This window comes from Bacillus rossius, chromosome 8 (genome assembly GCF_032445375.1).
Source record: "Bacillus rossius redtenbacheri isolate Brsri chromosome 8, Brsri_v3, whole genome shotgun sequence".
Classification (NCBI taxonomy): domain Eukaryota; kingdom Metazoa; phylum Arthropoda; class Insecta; order Phasmatodea; family Bacillidae; genus Bacillus; species Bacillus rossius.
Window position 1 is genome coordinate 441,101 of NC_086336.1, and position 18,221 is coordinate 459,321.

The 18,221-nt window shown below is 38.1% G+C and overlaps 2 protein-coding genes across 2 annotated transcripts in view; one reads left to right on the forward strand and one right to left on the reverse strand.

Moving 5' to 3' along the window:
- LOC134535420 (ribokinase-like) overlaps window positions 1-8,797 on the forward strand; it is a 34,129-nt gene extending 25,332 nt beyond the window's left edge. Inside the window, exons 6-7 of the mRNA XM_063374501.1 lie at window positions 1,883-2,068; window positions 4,076-8,797. Of these exons, the coding sequence (XP_063230571.1) occupies window positions 1,883-2,068; window positions 4,076-4,252 (363 nt within the window). The 3' untranslated portion in view covers window positions 4,253-8,797. The remainder of the gene's footprint in view (window positions 1-1,882; window positions 2,069-4,075) is intronic.
- A 2,191-nt stretch (window positions 8,798-10,988) lies between these two features.
- Window positions 10,989-18,221, reverse strand: part of LOC134535418 (sterol carrier protein 2) — a 33,325-nt gene continuing 26,092 nt past the window's right edge. Inside the window, exons 8-9 of the mRNA XM_063374498.1 lie at window positions 17,847-18,073; window positions 10,989-11,287 (exon numbers count right to left, since the gene is read on the reverse strand). Of these exons, the coding sequence (XP_063230568.1) occupies window positions 11,097-11,287; window positions 17,847-18,073 (418 nt within the window). The 3' untranslated portion in view covers window positions 10,989-11,096. The remainder of the gene's footprint in view (window positions 11,288-17,846; window positions 18,074-18,221) is intronic.

Genomic DNA, 18,221 nt, shown 5'->3' on the forward strand with positions numbered 1-18,221 from the left:
TACTGCAGTACAGCACTCGGCAAGAGAAACGCAGTAACACGCTACTCACCACAAGAAACTTATTTTCTGTCCGATTTTCTTCGGATTTTCGGCAATTTTTTCACGGTTCCTTGAAATCGGGTTGTAATAGAGAGGTGGTCGCAATAAATGGGGTCGCAACAAAAAGGTTTTGCTGTATGTAGTTTGTTTTGAAAGTTCCTCAGTCCTCTAGAAAATCTGCTAATTTAATTTTTGGTTTGTTGTGTTTGTTTGCTCAGTACCACCAACCTGCCAACGATGAGAAGTGTTTGAGTTGATAACTTTGCTCATGTTTCGTGAGGAATTGTTCTGTACGGGTATATTACTTGTCGACTGAACCAATTCTTCGAAGGATTTTTTTGGTTGGTATGTGCCTTGTAAGATACTTTTGTTGAGCATGCCCGGATGCTGGTAACTGTAGTGTAGAAGCATGCGGCCAGTGATGCAGGCATGAAGGTGGGCTGAGAGAGACGTAAATGCTAGTTGCTGTAAGTAGAGAGTAGTTGCAGGCTTGCTGTCAAGGAACAGGTACGTAACTGCATGCTCATGGTTCTAACTAATAAAGCAACTTTTTTCCGTGAGTAACTCCGTCAAGTCAAAGAGTACATGTCTGAGGAAGCACGTGGTTCACATCTTCGATCAATAGTTTTGACTAGGTCTTGTGTTCATGACAGACGAGGAAAGGTAATGCACTACCTGATATTTTCCAGATTTTTACATGTTTAGTAATGGAAAAATTCACAATTGAGATCGGTTCAAATAGTTTTATTTTTATTTTAATAAAAAATTACTTTGTAAATATTAGAAATAGATATGGTTAATGGAAAATTTTAAATACTTTAGTTACAATAGGACCATCAGGCCATCACTATACTGGATAATTTCACATTATAGCCATTCTTTGCTGTTTCTAATGCTCATTTCTTCTTCAACACCTAACACCTCTCTCTAGTGTATGTAGTGGCATAGTTTTCATTATCGTAGCATCACCGACCATATTTCGAAGTGAATTCATGTTAGAGAGACAGTCCAGCAGCTAGGCCATGCATGTGCTTGAAGTGGGCTTGAAGTGGGCTTGAAGCCTGTGATGTGAGATTTTCAGAAAAGAACGTGCTAGGCCCAGGTATGCCAACAGTTTCAGCTAGCAGATTCATAATCATTGTGTCGCAGAGGAGCAAGGAGTTTAGATTTCGTAATATTCCTCTTATGAGAGTTTTGCATTTTACGGAAAGACATGGCTTGCAAAAATACAAGGGTTTTTTTTTTTTTTTTAATTTTGAGAAAATTCAATTAATCCTTAAAAAAAACTCAAATGACATCACACATTGAAAACTTGTTATTAATCGTGCTATGAATCTGTATTACCCAGTTGTAGATTGAAATCACAGAGCGCGGAGTCCTTGAAAGCTTGTGCTAGATGTGAGCGCTGCGCGGACAGCAGTGAGCCGTGGGCACGGCCACACAGCCCGGTGCGAGTCGGGTGTGGTGTTCTGTGTTGTAAAATGTTAGGTTGAAATTTAACTAAAGCCATAGAAGCATAACTTCTAATGTGTATACATAAGTTCGTTTTTTTTTTGTGTAGGAAATAGTTTAATCATAACACATACTTCAAATCTTTATTTTTAAAATTAGTAATGTACAAAGTGTTTGTAATTGTATTTTTGTTGTATAACTCAGGGACGTGCCGGGCGAAGGAGAACAAACTATGATAATGTTTCTGGTGGGATTAAGATGACTTACCGGTCCACTGACCCTCCCTCTGTTGAAACTTCATTTGTGTACTTGTTTAGTGATTCCCATCAACTGCTTGTTTCATCTGACTGTAGTACATGCTGAGAGAGGGGCGGGCGGCCGTGTGTTCCAGGCGGGCGTGATGGTGGGGGGGGAGGTGACGGCGGAGAACGCGCACTCGGCAGTGCTGCGGCTGCTGGACGGAGGCTGTGGCACGGCCGTCATCACGCTGGGAGCGCGGGGAGCCGTGCTGGCGTCCCGCGCCGACCGCAGGGTGGTTCACGTGTCGGCGCCCCGGGTCACCGCCGTGGACACCACCGTGAGTGCTATATATCCTCTATGGATGTGAAATAGTCAGAAATACACTGTACACTATACACTCCCCACCTGTGGATGCCTTGGGCTACCATTAGCCCAAATGGGATTTGTTGTGTGTAGGTGTTTCTACTGATTACAGTTAGTATTACATTGTTTTATTCTTTAAAATACTATGATTTTTTTAGTAAAGTACATAAATAGTAGGTATATGGCGGTTTGACACCAGGTGGAGATGTGAGGATTATGCTAATTAATTAGCAAAAAAAGGGGGGATGTTAAGGACATCTGCTATTGACCTCACACAGTTACTATACTCCTGGACGTTGCATATTCCGTTACAACCAAAAGCACCGAGTGCCCCACTCCGTGCTGCCATTTTGAAATTTCCTCCTGCTCTTCCATTCCAACTGTGCAGGGCAAGTGTAATGTTGGAATTATTCTGTTGAGGCAAACCTTCCCTAGATCTTCTCGCTTGCCAGAAAAAGAGAAAGTTTGTTTCAACTGTCTGTTCCTAGAGTGCACATAAGGTTGATGTTCCATTACCTACCAGTGCATGGGGAAGAGGGCGGGGGAGGTTTCTCTCTCGTCCTCGCTGAACGGCACAGTTGTTTGGAGCTCACTGGCCCTGACACCGTCGTGTGTAGTTCGCCCCCTCCATCTCTTACATTCCCCTGTGTGCATGTTACCTTAATCGTGATGTGCTTTGTAGACATTCTTTTTCAAGTTCTGGTTGAGAAACCGTGCAGTAATGGGTAGTTTTGTACAGATGATTGTGTGAGTATGAAGGCAGCGCATGTCATGTGTATTAGAGTTTGAATTTGTCCTTTTTTTTTCTTCAAAATTACCATTTTGGCACCACCCATTGAAATTGTTTTGGCTTAACTTTCCTCTACGTAACTGTGGCACATTTTGCATATGATGGGAGACTGCCTCGTAGCTTTTTCATGTCGCGATACAGCTTCCAGTGGGCCTTGTTGCTTGTGGATCGTGCTGTTCGCCGCAAGACTTCTGTAGCGAGTCGCCTGTGCGACCTAACTTGCATGTTCTTTGTCTTTGCCTGTTGGCATTTTTTTGTGCTCAGTTGCATGGGTACTTGTAACTTCTTTTGTCCACATGCGTGTGAGGTTTCCTGTTTGTAGCTTCTTGTCTAGAGTTCACCTTTTGTTACGTGTAACATTTTGCTGTTGCGCGTGGTCAAATTCCCCTGCTGTTGCTTCGAGGCAGTTTAGCGTGTAGTTCAGTCTGGAGTGGAATAGGACCCGCCGTTTCCTGCTAGTTGTTTGCTTGTGATATTTAACTGAACTTTATCTCTCTCTGGATCAGTCCATGATCATATTTACTCAGTACCTGTAATTTTTTGTCATAACCATGCTTATTGTAATATTGTATAAATTTTTTATTATATGTATGAGTTCAGTGTTCAAAAGCAGTCGTTGCATAGACCTCAATGTAATCATTTTTGAGGTGTAAATTTATGCCATATTAAAGTAGCTGCTTGTAGCCGTTGGTAGTTCTGTTTGCACATCAAGGACTGTCTATTATAGTTATTATTATAGTCATCGTAACATGTGTAATTTCAATCACTTTGACTTAACAGTTGTAAGTGCTTGCTTAAGGTATTGATTCCTCTTGCTAGACTACTTACTGCCTGATAAAAGAAAGTAACCATTTAAATGTGTGATTTCTTCTGGACTTATTTCTGAGAACCTTCCTATGTAATGTTTAATACACAAGGTTAAGACTTGAACACATTCTTCATTAGCGAAGATCTGTTTACCGTTTTTGTATAGTGCTGGTTTACTGTAGGCCAGCTCAGTTTATAACAGTCCTGCGAGGCATCCACTGTAGTCCGGGCGAAGGATTGCCGACGTAGAGTGTGAGGACCATGAAACCATCATGGCTGCCATCCATGCCATTACACACATGATTGCAGTTTAACACTCTTGATGGTTCCCCATTTTATAGATGTTTAGAGCCATTCCTTCAACAGAGTCATGTATGACTGCAGGGAGCTGGAGACATGTTCGTCGGCGCGCTGGCGTACTACCTGGCGTACCACCCGGGCCTCTCGCTGGAGGAGACCACGAGGCGGGCGTGCGAGTTGGCAGCCCTGTCCGTGCTCCGGCCCGGGACGCAGTCCAGCTTCCCCGCCCGACGCGACCTCAGCGACCGCCTCTTCTCGTGACGTCACTTGGTCCGCGTGTACTTGACTGGGTCACGGTGGTGTAGTGGTTAGTTCCCTGGGCTCCCGGCGGGGTCGGGTCGTAGAGAATGTAATTGGTGAGTGGGCCACTTTCAGGCACTCACCTCGTCTGGGGCTGCGGGGTGTAGATTCTGACTTAGTTCCGCTTGTGTTTGTTATTCATACACAGCAGTGCCCAGTGCCTTTCAGACACACCCTTTTCATTGGGAAGTATGTATTATCATCATTGTAAAGCCAAGTATTTTAAAACTTGTATTGACTTTTTATGTTTACCAAGTATATCACAGGGTAGTTTCACTATCATAAAGTTGCATTGGGCACACCAATACATTGGTTATGGCCCCTAATGTTTACCAAAGTGACTGTATACAGGTTTATGTACACATGTCCGTTCATAGACTTCCATTCCATTTTCACGAAATTGCTCTTACTAAATGCTGTATACAGAGAGATAAGCTGTTTACACATCAAAAACGTAAATTATTGTTACGGACTCCAGTTAAAATGAGCAGGAATTGAGTTTATCATTGCTTAGCTAAAATATAGTTTAGCTGGCAGCTGTTATCAAAAAAACATGTGAATAACTAGGGTTTAAATATGAACATATGAGCTCATTTAATCACCAATTTGTTATAAAAAATTTTTTTTTAAAAACTTGAAACGGATTGCATTGGATTTCGCCGTATTTTGCTGTTTACAAAAAATTTCTGGATAAATATGTAGAATATCATGTTCTAGAAAATAAGGCGAAAATTAACTGAAATGAAAGGTTGGTGTTTGGTGAACTGCTCAGAATGATGCATTATTTAAAAATTACTACATCTCACAATGTGTAAATTATAATTATACTATAGTATACAAATACAGTGAAACCTCTATTTAACAAATCTCAAGGGACCAAAATTTGTTGTGTTTGTTGTAAAGGGGTTTGTTAAATGGAGGTTTCGCACAATGTATTTCTAGTCATCATAAAGCTTCACATAAATGGCTAGAACTGTCTTTCTGAATGTTTAATACGATATGAGGAATTAAACATGAAAAAGTACATAGAATACACTTGTTTAATGGCCAACCATTTGATGCTTGGAAATTATCAATTCCCATCCCCAGTGCTTCCTGGCATGCCTTTGTTGATGTTTGATGCCCTAGCCTCCATTAACCAGTCAAAAAGTATCTTGTCCAAGTCATTATTTTTACATACTTTCACACGTTTTCAATTTGTCCCTACCAGAGAAGCGTTGTTTTCGATCTGTTCCCGGTTGGATAATATGGTCGAAAGTGTAGACGCCGGGATGTCGAAACGTTTAGCTATATCACTTTTTTTTCCCACCTTCATCAAATCCATTTAAAATTTCTAATTTTATTTTAACGTCAATCTGTCGCCGCTTTTTAGGATTAGAATTCAGAATTAATTATACAGTAGTAACGTGTTGATTTCCGTAACTAGGTGTGGAAATAAATAAACAACAGTGAAAACTGAAAAAACGGAAATTGTACTACACCATAGTTAAAAATATTTGCGTGTGTGCATCTTTAACCATAGAAACGCAAAATACACTAGTTGTTCATCTTGCCAGAGCGATGGTACGAGAGGTTTCCGCCACTAGCGCTAAAAGTACCCGCCATTTTGAACAAAGTGTGGCATGTATATACGACGTGTGTTATCCATGATGCTTTGTTTATTTATTGCCTTCCGCGATGGTGCATATTATTTTAAGGTCATATGCACGTATTTTTAAGCAGTGAATGCAAAAAAAATTAGTGGATGTCTTGTAAGAGATGTTTATTTTTGCGTGTTTTTCAAAAGCGGCAGTTTGTTGTAAAGGGAATTTCTAGTGATGGGTCGAGTCACCCTATTTCAGCATCGAGTCGAGTTCGAGTTAAACAAAGAAATTTATCTTCGAGTCGAGCTCGAGTCGAACTCATAGAAATTTGTCTTTGAGTCGAACTCGAGCCGTACTCATGGAAATTTGTTGAGATGAGTCAAACTTAGCGAGGTTCAAGTGGCAGAATGATGAGCGAAATAAATATAAGTTAAATATTTCTCAATATAATATATGTAATAAAATATGAAAACTTTGAATTATTGAAGGTTTCCCTACACATTTTGATTTTTGTGTTTTTTTTTTAATCTTCATACTGACGCTTTAAGTGAAAATGCACATCCAAGTGACGAATCAGACGTGAATTTGATGATGACTGAGTCTTGTATTTTTTTGCAGCACTTGCATTTAGCTGTCTGATGATCAAATTTTTCAAAAAAATCCCAGGCCGTACAAACATATCTATTCCACTAATACTAAACCGTTTATGATTAATACGACGCCGGCGAAGCAAACTCAAGTGTAAACATAAACTTCAGCAGCCTTAATTTTCCGTTCGGCCATGGAAAACTGGTTGGAGATTTCAATTATTGTTGATATCGATTTGCCAAAGTGGCAACATTCCCTGGCTGTATGATGACTTACGTAGGCCATTGGCCCGGAGTTAAAATGGCGGCTATCTAATGTTTAGTAGTAAATATTATTTACTTCCAAAGCTGCCCTAAAATTAACGTGGTCTTGTTCATGACTGAATCTAGAGAACATTTTTTAAATTCCGTTATAGTTAAATAAAGGTATTTTGTTGCAGTTATAAATATTAAGTGCATATTGAAGGATGGGATACACACAATCAAAAATAAATAATCTTCCGACTTCGTTTTCAAGGTTTTCAGTGTTGGATCAGAGGTTTTCCACTAGGTAGGCCTAAATAATACATTTTATTTTATTTTAAAGTGCATGGTTTCGGATAAGTACCTACCTTCACTATTGGAAATTGTGCAACATTATGGTCGAGCCAAAAACTAAACTTTGACGAGACTCGAGGACACGATCTTAATCAACTCAGTTTTCGAGTCGAGTTTAGTTTCGCCGGCTCGACTCGACTCGCTCGATTTTTCGAGTCTCGACCCATCACTAGGAATTTCACTATTTCGGAACAAATAAAATTCAGTATTTAGATGTTAAAACAGCATTGATCTTATGGCGGTTCGGCGGGACCAAAATTTTATTTCGTTGCATGGGGTTATTTGTTAAATAGAATATTTCGTTAATGGAGGTTTTACTGTATTTTTAATCATTGCAACCCTTTTTTTTTACTAGCCATAACACATCAATTGTGGTTAGGATGCTACTGTGCCGATAGCCTCATGTTATGTTTAACTATTTACCATTTATTTTCAAAAATATTTTATTATATTGCCCTCAAACAACAGTTCATCTATGAAATTGTAATTAAGAAAAAACCCCCCCCCCCCCCCCCCCCAACCTTTTTCTCCATCAACATTAAAACATTTCATCTTAGTTTGGAAGTTTCACAACTGAAAAAAAAAAAAAAAAAACTTTAATTTCTAGGATTGCAATCTCATGAAGTCATATTGTCCAAGCATGTAAGAGGTACCAATTACAAATAAGAATTTAGAGTCAAACAATATTAAATTCACTTGTAATTTTGCTGCACATTATCACTTAGAGAATCAAGTAGAATAAGATACACATAAAAAAATACTATGTAAATAAAATATATTTAACAATAACAACCATAATACAATGTGATTTTTGTATCATCAAAGACATGATACATTGGTCCCTTAATACATGAAAAATGATTATAAAAAAAAGTAAAAAAAAACGTGATTCACAATGCCAACCCAATGAAATAAACTCTAAATAAAGATATGATTTAATTAAAAATAACATGTATTATACAGTTTACACAGCAATATCCTTAGGTATGTATTTATATATTTGGTTGCCATTACAAATTTAATAAAAATTATCTTTAATATCTTTACAAGCAGAGAATGTTTTTTAGGAATGTTTCTAAACACACTGCTACACACTACATGTTTGTGATCCTTCTTTGTTTAGTCCAGTGTAATTCAATTGTAACTCCAGTACTTTCGATCTTAGTGCCGTAATGGAGTGATGTGGCTGGTGGTACTGGTTCCCAGTTACTTACTAGCCGAACCTTTACGGTTTACGGTGTGGGACCCACGCAATATTCCTAATTTTCCTTGGAGCCAATGGACGGATGCTATCAGCACACGTCAAAAAAAGGATCTTTAATCTCTGAATACTGCAGACAGCACGCAGTCTCCCCTACCCTATCTTTTCACATGATGAGGGGGGGTAATCATTTTAACACAGGGTCAATATACTTTTAAAAATGTTTTTAAAGATAAATTCATGATTTATAGTTGTTTATGAGTAGTAAACTGAAGGTATTTCCTACCACTTTGCAGCCTTTTGTTACTTTTAATTCAACCAAAAAAATTGTGTGTGTATGTCTCCTCTTTCAACAAACCTTTGTTAACTTGAGGGTAACATTGTCACACATTATATAATACATGACAACTTGAACTGTTTAGATGGTAGCTTTTATTACTTATTTTTAACAATTAATTTAATCTCTGGAGAACAGACTTTTGTTTGTCAAGAAAATTTTTATAGCGGTGTGTAAAATAAAATACTGACCCATCAAAAACAGTTGTGAATACATTTTCCCTTCTACTTCCACCTCCATGGTGAATTGTATGATCTGATGGATGCTGTTCATGTGTTTTATAAAGTCTAGTAGCTTATCTTTTGCCATGGCTTCAAATGACAAAGTTGTCATCAACATACCAGCACTTGGGTTTAAGCTGTCTGGTACTTATTGTTTTCTCCTCAGATTAGGCCATAAAAATGTTAGCTAATAGGGAAGAGAGGCGAGCCCATGGCAGTACCTTCCTATTGCTTGTAGATCTGCCCCTTGAACAAGAAGAAGGTAGAAGAAACACAGCGTGCTGTGAGCTTCACTATGTCTCTGCTCAGATTGTCTTCTCCCGGGCATGTGAGGAGAATTTGAAGGTCTTCTGGGACAGGCACTTTAGTGAAGAGTGAAACCACATCAAAGCTGACCAGGAGATCTATTGGTGGAAGAGAAAGTTTATTAAGAAGAGAAATGAAATGTGCTGTATTTCAGTCATGAGAAGCTGGAGTGGGTAATAAAGGTTGGATTAATCCATTCAAGTATCTGGCTAGTGCATGGGTAGGAGAGCCAATTGCACTCACTATTGGGTGAAGAGGAATGTCCTTCTTATGTATCTTCGGAAGCCCATAGAACGTCGGGGTTATGGCATCTTAGACAATCAGATGTTTCTTACAGATTCTTCTAAGTGTCTCAACTTTGGTAAACAGAGCTCGAGCCATTTGTGAAAAAGACAATATTGGGGAAGAAATGAAACATCTTACAAGTGCTCTTCAAGCGAATGGTTATTCAAAGTCAGAAATCAGGAAAGCCATGAAACCACCTCAACAGAAAAAGAAACATCAACTTCCTAATAAAGCCTTCATTTCTTATGTCAAACGAATTTCTGATCAAGTGGCAAGAATTCTTAGGAAGCAAGATGTTCACAGTTCTCAAACCCATTAACAAGATTGAGGGGTCTCTAACATCGGTGAAAGACAAAACCCCTGCCGATAACCTAGCCTGTGTGTACAAGACTCCATGTTCCTGTGGCAAGGTATGTATAGGTCAAACTGGCAGACGAATAATTACAAGAGTTAAAGAACACATCAGTGACTACAAACATGAGAACCCACGATCAGCTATAGCAGAACACTCCTTGGAAACCAGACACAGCATTGGTTTCAACCAATTCCACACCATATCCAACATCCGACAATACAAGTAAAGATACATTCTAGAATCAATAGAAATATTAAAACACCCAGCAAACAATAATAGAGAAGATGGCTACAAATTAAGTAAAATATGGAACCAACTCTTTAGAAATCCTCAACAGAGCTCCACAGCCAACATCAGACAAATCACCCTTGATTGGCAAAACAGCCCAGCCAACCAGAAGAAAGGAAGGCTCTGATTGGCCCACAGCAGCAGCCAATCAGTAAGCACCTTCCCCAAAGGCATGAGTACATAAAGGCAGGACTGGTAAGAACCTCAGTAGGTAACTGCTCCCTGATGGCTACTGCAATGTCGACCGAAACGTTGGTGAATTATTTGCCAAGGTCTCAGCTACAACCCAGAAGCCAAGCTACTGGCACGCAATTATTCAAAACCTACCAAATGTGTATGAGAATCGTTTTTTATTTATGTAAAAATTAGTTTATTATAAAAATTCACTTATCTGGAAATAAAGTATACAAATATGATTTAATTATTACCCAAACAGTGTAAATTCTATTGTTTTTATCACACAGTATTTTAGGTATCAATCAAAGTATTTAAATAAATTCATGTTGGCTCAACAACTTGAACACAGCCAAAATTAAGTAGTCTCAAAAGGCAAGTCGAACATGTGTTCAGGTGGGCTTTAGGGCACACATTAGGAATTTGTAATTAGTTCAGTACATGCATTCTGTTAAACAGTTTCTTAAACACAACTCACAGTATTTACCAACAATTAGTTCTGTAACAGACACAATTACAAGTTCATATGGTTCAACCAGTGCTGGTCCACTCATTACCAAACAGTTGAACACAGACACTAGTAACTTTCTTGCAAGGCAATGTTGCTATTGATAGCAGCAGATGGAAGTAAATTAATGTCTTGAAGATTATTAAGCTATTATATTTGTAAATGATATTGCATATTGGATACTAGTTCAACCCTTTGGACTTTTTTTTAAAAAAAGAATAAATGAAAAATATTCCGGCTAACAAAAAGTGAAAATTAACAAAAACTACATGGGCTCAGTTTATTAATTAAAACTCACCTCATGGTTACATGTGGGAGCTGCAAACAATGTAATTCCCAAAGACAGATATTCTTGGCGCTACGCTACAGCTTGGAGCGGAGCTCCTCTATCTTCTTCTGGGCATGCTTCTGCAGCTGGATGAGCTTCATGGCCAGTGTCATGTTGCCCTGGATCTTCACCTTGCCCTGGAAGAACGCCTTCTGCGGGTTCAGCTTGCCCGACAGCAGCTCCACGATGTCGTCGTCGTTGATCACGAACGTCACGTCGGGCTTCGCTGCAAGCACAACCAGCCGTCCTCGAGCACACGCCTTGCCAGACCCTGGACGTGCACTTCTTGTCCGCCTACCCCCCTCCACGGCTCAAAACAATAATTACAGTATTCTGAAAGTTCCCTATTACGGTGGTAGGGATAGGTTTTGCAACACCAAAGGTCCTTCCATTTTCTAATGGATATAACTATAACTACAGTAAAACCTTTTTGTTGCGACCCCATTTATTTCGACCACCTCTCTATTACAACCTGATTTCGAGGAACCGTGAAAAAATTGCCGAAAATCGGACAGAAAATAAGTTTCTTGTGGTGAGTAGCGTGTTACTGCGTTTCTCTTGCCGCGTGCTGTACTGCCGTAGCAGCGCATATCTAAAAATATATACCACTTCCTGTCGACCACTGTCAGTGCTTGACAACCCCCATTCCACGTCCCTTTGCCGGCAGGGTGCAGATAAAGGTTTTTGTGGCAACGTGTTTACGTTTAGCTTTTTGCGAGTGTCTAGTGTGGTACGCAGTTAAGGCAAAGCTACCTGCTGGATTTCTCTTGATTTTGATTACTATCGGTTGACAATACACAGCGACCGACTGGATGCACGCCCGCCTTGACTTGTTTTAACTGCCGCAGCGATGTTTATTTTGACAGCTCAAGCAATTATCTTTTCCTGTGGGTTTATAGAAAAAAGTCGCTTCACCCAGCATAAAAAAAAAAGCTACGCCACTTATTCCCCGCGCAGGAAACACACTGGCTGCCGTCTGTCTACCCCGCATTTCTTTCTTATACAGTGAAACCTCTTTAATACAAACCTGAAGGGACCTAAAATTTTGCAGTTTGTATTAACAGGTGCATATGCTTACATTAATAATAATCGACAAAATCACGTATTGATTTTTTACTCGAAAATTAGTCAAATAGAGAATTAAAGAGGCTTGAAAAATTCATTGATTTTTTTTCTGCACTTTTTTAGTTGCATAAATGTCCTTTACTGCACTGCAAAGTTTGTCGAAGGAAGACAAGACATCAGTGTCTACATCACTAGCAGCCAGAACATTTTCCAAGACAATTAATGCTGACGTGGATTTCACTCTAAGAATTTTTAAAAAATATTTAAACCTCAAAATTAGTGTCAGAAATATATCAGTTACTTGTCATTAAAGTTAAATCAGTTGAAAAATAAATAAAAATGGAAATATTTTACTTAATTCAATTTACACTTGCAAAAAAAAAACATACGCACAATAAATCTACATGGAAATTAAAGTCTTTTTCAATATCCTGAAGTCTGAAATATGTTTACTCATGTCATCAAATGTAGAGCTGTACTGAAGAAGCCGATTTTGCCAATATTTAGTTGAATCAGCATTTCTGCCGACTTCCGATACGCTTGTTAATTTTCGGCCGATATTACTGAAAAACGAGAGAGACTGCCATAACCTAAAAATCCACGATTACCCTTTTCGCTATTCGTAGTAGTACTGCATTTTTTCAGATCGCATTATTTCTTCGCAACATGTGCCAAACGTACATACAAAAATTTAACATCCTATTTTTCAATAATGTTCTTTATTTTTAATATGTCATAAATAACAACATTACCGTCACAGTAAATATACATCTCGGTTGTTACGGTAACTGTAGTGCAAATGTGGTAGCTATCGTGCTTCTGTAGTAATTATGGTATCGACAAAGAATCTTTAGTTCTTTTTATGGTAATTATCTTAGGATAACAATTGGGTTTGTACTGTAGTTATAGTACATCATCCCATTTCTTCGTTAGTTGTTGTTCATTTGTCTTTTCTTCATATTTACATGCTCCATTACTTGGCTGCAGATTTAAGTTGAATTTTACTACTGTCTACTATCGTTACTGTTTTTATGACGGTTTCTTTCTAAGAAATGGTTATTTCTGCAAAATCTTTATGGTTAAACGATCATCTATTATAATTTATAGTGACGGGACCATATATTTTGTACGATCAATGCGGACAAAACTATAATTCGAACATCGGTACAAGCGGACTTTTTTAACCTTAGTTGTATGGCAATTTTGCCGGGACCGTAGAAAGTATACGATAAACACGGACAATCGATACATGCGAGTTCGATAGATAGAGGTTTGACTGTAGACCATTTACCGTACAAATTATTTGCCGTTAACAGAATTATAGTGAAGCTGCGTGCACGTGATTAAAGTGTGCGATTCTTGTTCTAAAATTTCATTCGGTTTATCCGATAATAAAACAATAGTACACTACGTGAGCGGACGTGAGGTTACTTCGTAATACATAATAACGAATATTTCGTATTAACCGTATTGATTGACATTAAATATGCTATCCCAGTCTGAAGGGGAATTAACGCGAACTTTGAAATAACCGGTATTTTATTAACGAGGTTTCACTGTAATAACATTCCACGTCTCGCCTCTCGCGCGAGCAATAACTTGGGCCACAATTATATGGTGAATCTCAAATCACGAAATTTTCCGCGAATTTATATGTAAAATGCGAAAAAACAATTTTTAAGAAAAACCGCTAAATAACACCGAAATTACACAATACAAGTCTCTTATATTTTAATGTGAAAAGCTTGATAGTCAAGACTTGCCCGGGTCCTGGTTGATAAGCTGGAAAAATTTCCTGCCTTGCATTTCTACATGCTTCCTCTGGTCAGCATGTGTGTTAGTGAAGCGGGATGATAAGAGCGACGCTCAATGGTAGTTCTAGCGCAGTAAAACCTCTAAGTGCAAGGCTCTGAACTGGCGCGCAGTCATCTCGTTCCCGTCAGATAACTGTGAAATCTGAGCGGTGACCATAACATTATATGGCGGAAAAATAAAGATAAAGGTGTAATGTAGGGATGGGATTTTCGAATCTTGGATTCGTCGAATATACCGAATCCTATGGATTCGAGGATTCGTAGGATCCGAGGTGGGATTCGAGGTAGGATTCGAGGTGGGTTTTTAAGAGTTTTAGGTAGTAATTGAAAATTGTAGTGCTGGGCGAAGTTCGAAAATTTAGAACCGAACCGAACCCTTACGTTCGGTTCGGTTCGAAACCTCATAAAATATATTCGAAAAACCGAACGTTCGTTTAAAAAAAATTACGTTTTTCTAATTTTCTAACCCCCATTTGAGACCATTCACAAAACAGCACAACAAAATTCCATTACATGTAATAATCCTACTTTTATCGCATAATCGTCGCCTCAACAGTTTCAAGTGCAGACAAAAAAAATTATTAATTGTCGCATAACTCGCATAGAATTTTTTTCATATAGGCGCGCTTTGTTTTTTATTTACTTTAGAGATTTTTGTATGCATTTCTCGTACTACGTAATATAAACTATCGTACAAATGCCAAAGGTATTGTATATTATACCTTTAACTATAGTGCGTGTACGAGAAGTGTTGTAAAATCACCAAAGATTGCGTAACCCATACGTTAAACTAAAGCGCATGTACGAGAACTCTCGTATTTCGGCAAAACTAACGTGATCAAGTTAACACAAGACAAATGCGATAGGAAATGATTACGTAAATTACGTACCTATTTTAAATTACTGGGATGTATTTATTTTCTTTGGCCTTTTTGGTTATAACAGTCAGGTACTGAAAATATTAATTTAATCTTGTGTATTAAATGTACTGGTCCAGTAAATTTTACAGTACGGTACTAAGTTGACTAGCATAGTTGCGGCAGCCATCATTATTTCTCGTGTTTTGTTTTTTCCGACGCAAATTTCTATAACCACACTTCTTACGTTACGTTAACAAAATTATTGTTCTTGAGGTGATTTGCGATGAGCAGGCTTACGTCGTTGAAGTTTTCTAAATGGAGAAAAGATAATGACGACCCAGATGACCCAGAACCACCCCAAAAAATGTCTAAAGTTTCTTCTGACGAGCAGCATTCTTCCAAGAAAACAGCAACTGCAGTCAGCGGGTTTTGTAATGTAGATAGGTAACTTAATTCACATTCGACTTTTTTTTAATGTCCTATTAAAAAGTGTTACTTATTAAAAATGTTATGTGGCCTTATGCTGAATGTTCGTCATCTTTATAATAATATATTTTTTTAATGAAGGTTAGTGTACACTGAAAAAGGAAGATACCTAGTCTTTTTGAAATTTAGATGGAACTTCTTCATGAATTAAAAGTATATATAAAGAAATTAAATGCAAAATGATTTTCTCTAAACTGTTTTCTTTCCTTCATTATTTATTGCATAAACTTAACTTATAAAATGTTTTGCAATTTAATAAAGCTAAGCCATATGTTTTAATTTTACATATGGCTGGAGAACTTTTCTTTCTCACCATTCAGTTAAAGACCAAAATGCTGGTGGTCGGTTCATTTTAATTCCAAACAATTATTTCTGTATGAGGTTTGGTTCATCTCGGTTCGAAATTTTTTTGCTATGGTTCGATTCAGTTCGAAACTAGAGAACTGAGGTTCATCCAGCTCTAGAAAATTGTATACCTAAATAATATTATAAAGGTAACGGAAATAGCACAAACATAAGATAAACTACGCTGCATTTTGTCAATTAGCATAACTACTCGATCATTTCCAACCTTCAATAATATAACATTGCAGAAAAAAACTTAATTTTTTTTAAATGGTGTCTGTTATACAAACGTATTTTATTGAAAACATAGGAAGGATAAATGTAACAGAGAATTAGACGGATGAAAACTTACGTGTGTGGTTTTTGAGGTTATTTGTCTATTTTATATCAGGTGTACATACACTATGCACTTATTTTATAATTTTATAAATACACATGTGATTTTTTTTTAATAACATGTGAAATTTAGTGTGGGACTGGGATTCGAGATTCGATGACAAACACTGAGGATTCGAACAAGGATTCGGATTCGACCAAAATGTGGATTCGTCCCATCCCTAGTGTAATGCATTTTCCTATAATACTTTCAAGAAATTTGTAAGGGGTTTTTTACACCTAAAACTTCGAAAACATGCCTTTTAGCCAATTTATCTCAATAGAACCAGTTGGGCATTAACAAATTCTTAAATGCTTTTCGTAAACAGACTCCAGTCGGATATCTAGTGTAGTTTGGAAATCGTGTAGGTTTTTCGTGGCTGTGTGCGGCACACGACTGTAGTTGCCATGCGTCACGCGCCAAGAATGTTGTCCAGCAGGAAGGGCGAGTATAGTTCATTTGCGGTAAAAATGAATACTTTTATGGCCCTGCTAAATTTTTCCATTAAAGAAATTTTGAAGTTTCAGTGATTTTCCAGCAGAAATAATGTGTAACTAAAAAACAAATTGTATCAAAACAATTAACGGTAAATGGCTGTCGCAGGGGCCCTTAAAATTTTTTCATTTTACCATAAATGGACTATACAAACCTTGCTTTCGTTGCACGCAGTTTGGAGAAGGGGAGGAAGGATGTTGACAGTTTCATGCCAAAGGACGATGATGGAGGAGGGGGAGAGAGACACGATGGTTTGTATGCCTGGGAGGGATGAACCTTGAAGTCTGGGCAAGGGAAGGAGAGGTAAGCCGTATGACGTCATGCATCCGCCGCCTGTGCTGCCGCCAGCCTGTCTAGACGATATTCCCGCGCTCCCACTTACGTTGCACAAGCTACTGCTGCCGTATTTTTAGAGGAAATGTCCCATTACTTTTTTTGTTATTCTTACATGAACATTATTGGATGTATTAAAGCCGACACAAAAATACACTGTGTGTTAAAATTAACAAAATTTAATGATCTTTCATTTCGTTTTTTTTTTTTTAATTTTTTTCTTCTGATTTTCACATTTTGGTCAAAATGTCCTATTTTTTGACGGTTCCCGAGAATGTATTCGTAAAATCACTGCTTCGTTAAATCCGGGATTCGTGACATCGGGGTTCTAGTGTATTTAACTACGGCAAGCAGAATACATACATGTAAACTAACCAGTAAAAATAAACTGTCTATTGACATATTTTCTTTAGAGGTGGCCTGTAGGGCGACGGACTTGTCATGATGGTTGAAGTGCGTTTAAAGCAAAGCCGTCTAGCATTGTGAGTGACAGCATCCTGCCATTGTACGGCTGGTTTCTTAGCGAGTAGCGGTTTGGGGAAAAAAAAAAGGGGGGGGGGGGGGGTTGAAATCAACTGAAAATTTCGGAAAACATCTATTACGACCCCCCCTCTATTTCGACCCTCTTCCTGGGAACCGTGAGGGGTCGTTTCAGAGAGGTTTCACTGTATTTGCTGTTATGTAATAAGTATTAAAATAAGTTCTCTTAAAAAAATTTGTTGCAAGTAGAATGTAAATTTAATAATTCTAATTTTAGTTAATTTAATGCATGATATGAATTCACGCGGTCCTTAATTTGTCATGTATGTTTTATCACTAAAGAAATTTATTTTTTACTCAAGAATTTTTCCATTTTCATCCAAGAATTTAAGTGTCTTGTGAACCAAAATTTGAAGACTTGTTACTCAACAAAATTTCCTGGTCCATAGTTACAAGCTGTCTTTTGAAAAATTTGATGCAAGAATTATTTGAGAGCATAGCTTAATCAAAACAAAATGATAAAGTATTTACCTTTCCCATTGAACTGCACAGACCCTTTGCCGTTCTTAGCGTCGACTACCCAGTAGCCTTCCTTTCCGCCGGGCCCGTTCCGTACTTTGAAGCCATAAATGCCTCTCACTTTCTCGATCAGGTTCTCTTGGTCTTCTGCCATTGCTATTTCCAGGGCTTTGAACATTATAGCAGCCTTGAAGCTGTTGCCGTCATCAATGCTTGCATTCGTCGCATGCACTCCGATCCTATAAAACCAACAATTATTTTACGCACTACACACGAATAGCTATAATTAATTATTCATTCATGCAGAGACATAATACATTATGAAACATGCTAGGTCATGCTATCTGCAATCTCTTGGTTGATAACAGGGAAAAAGTAACAATGTTA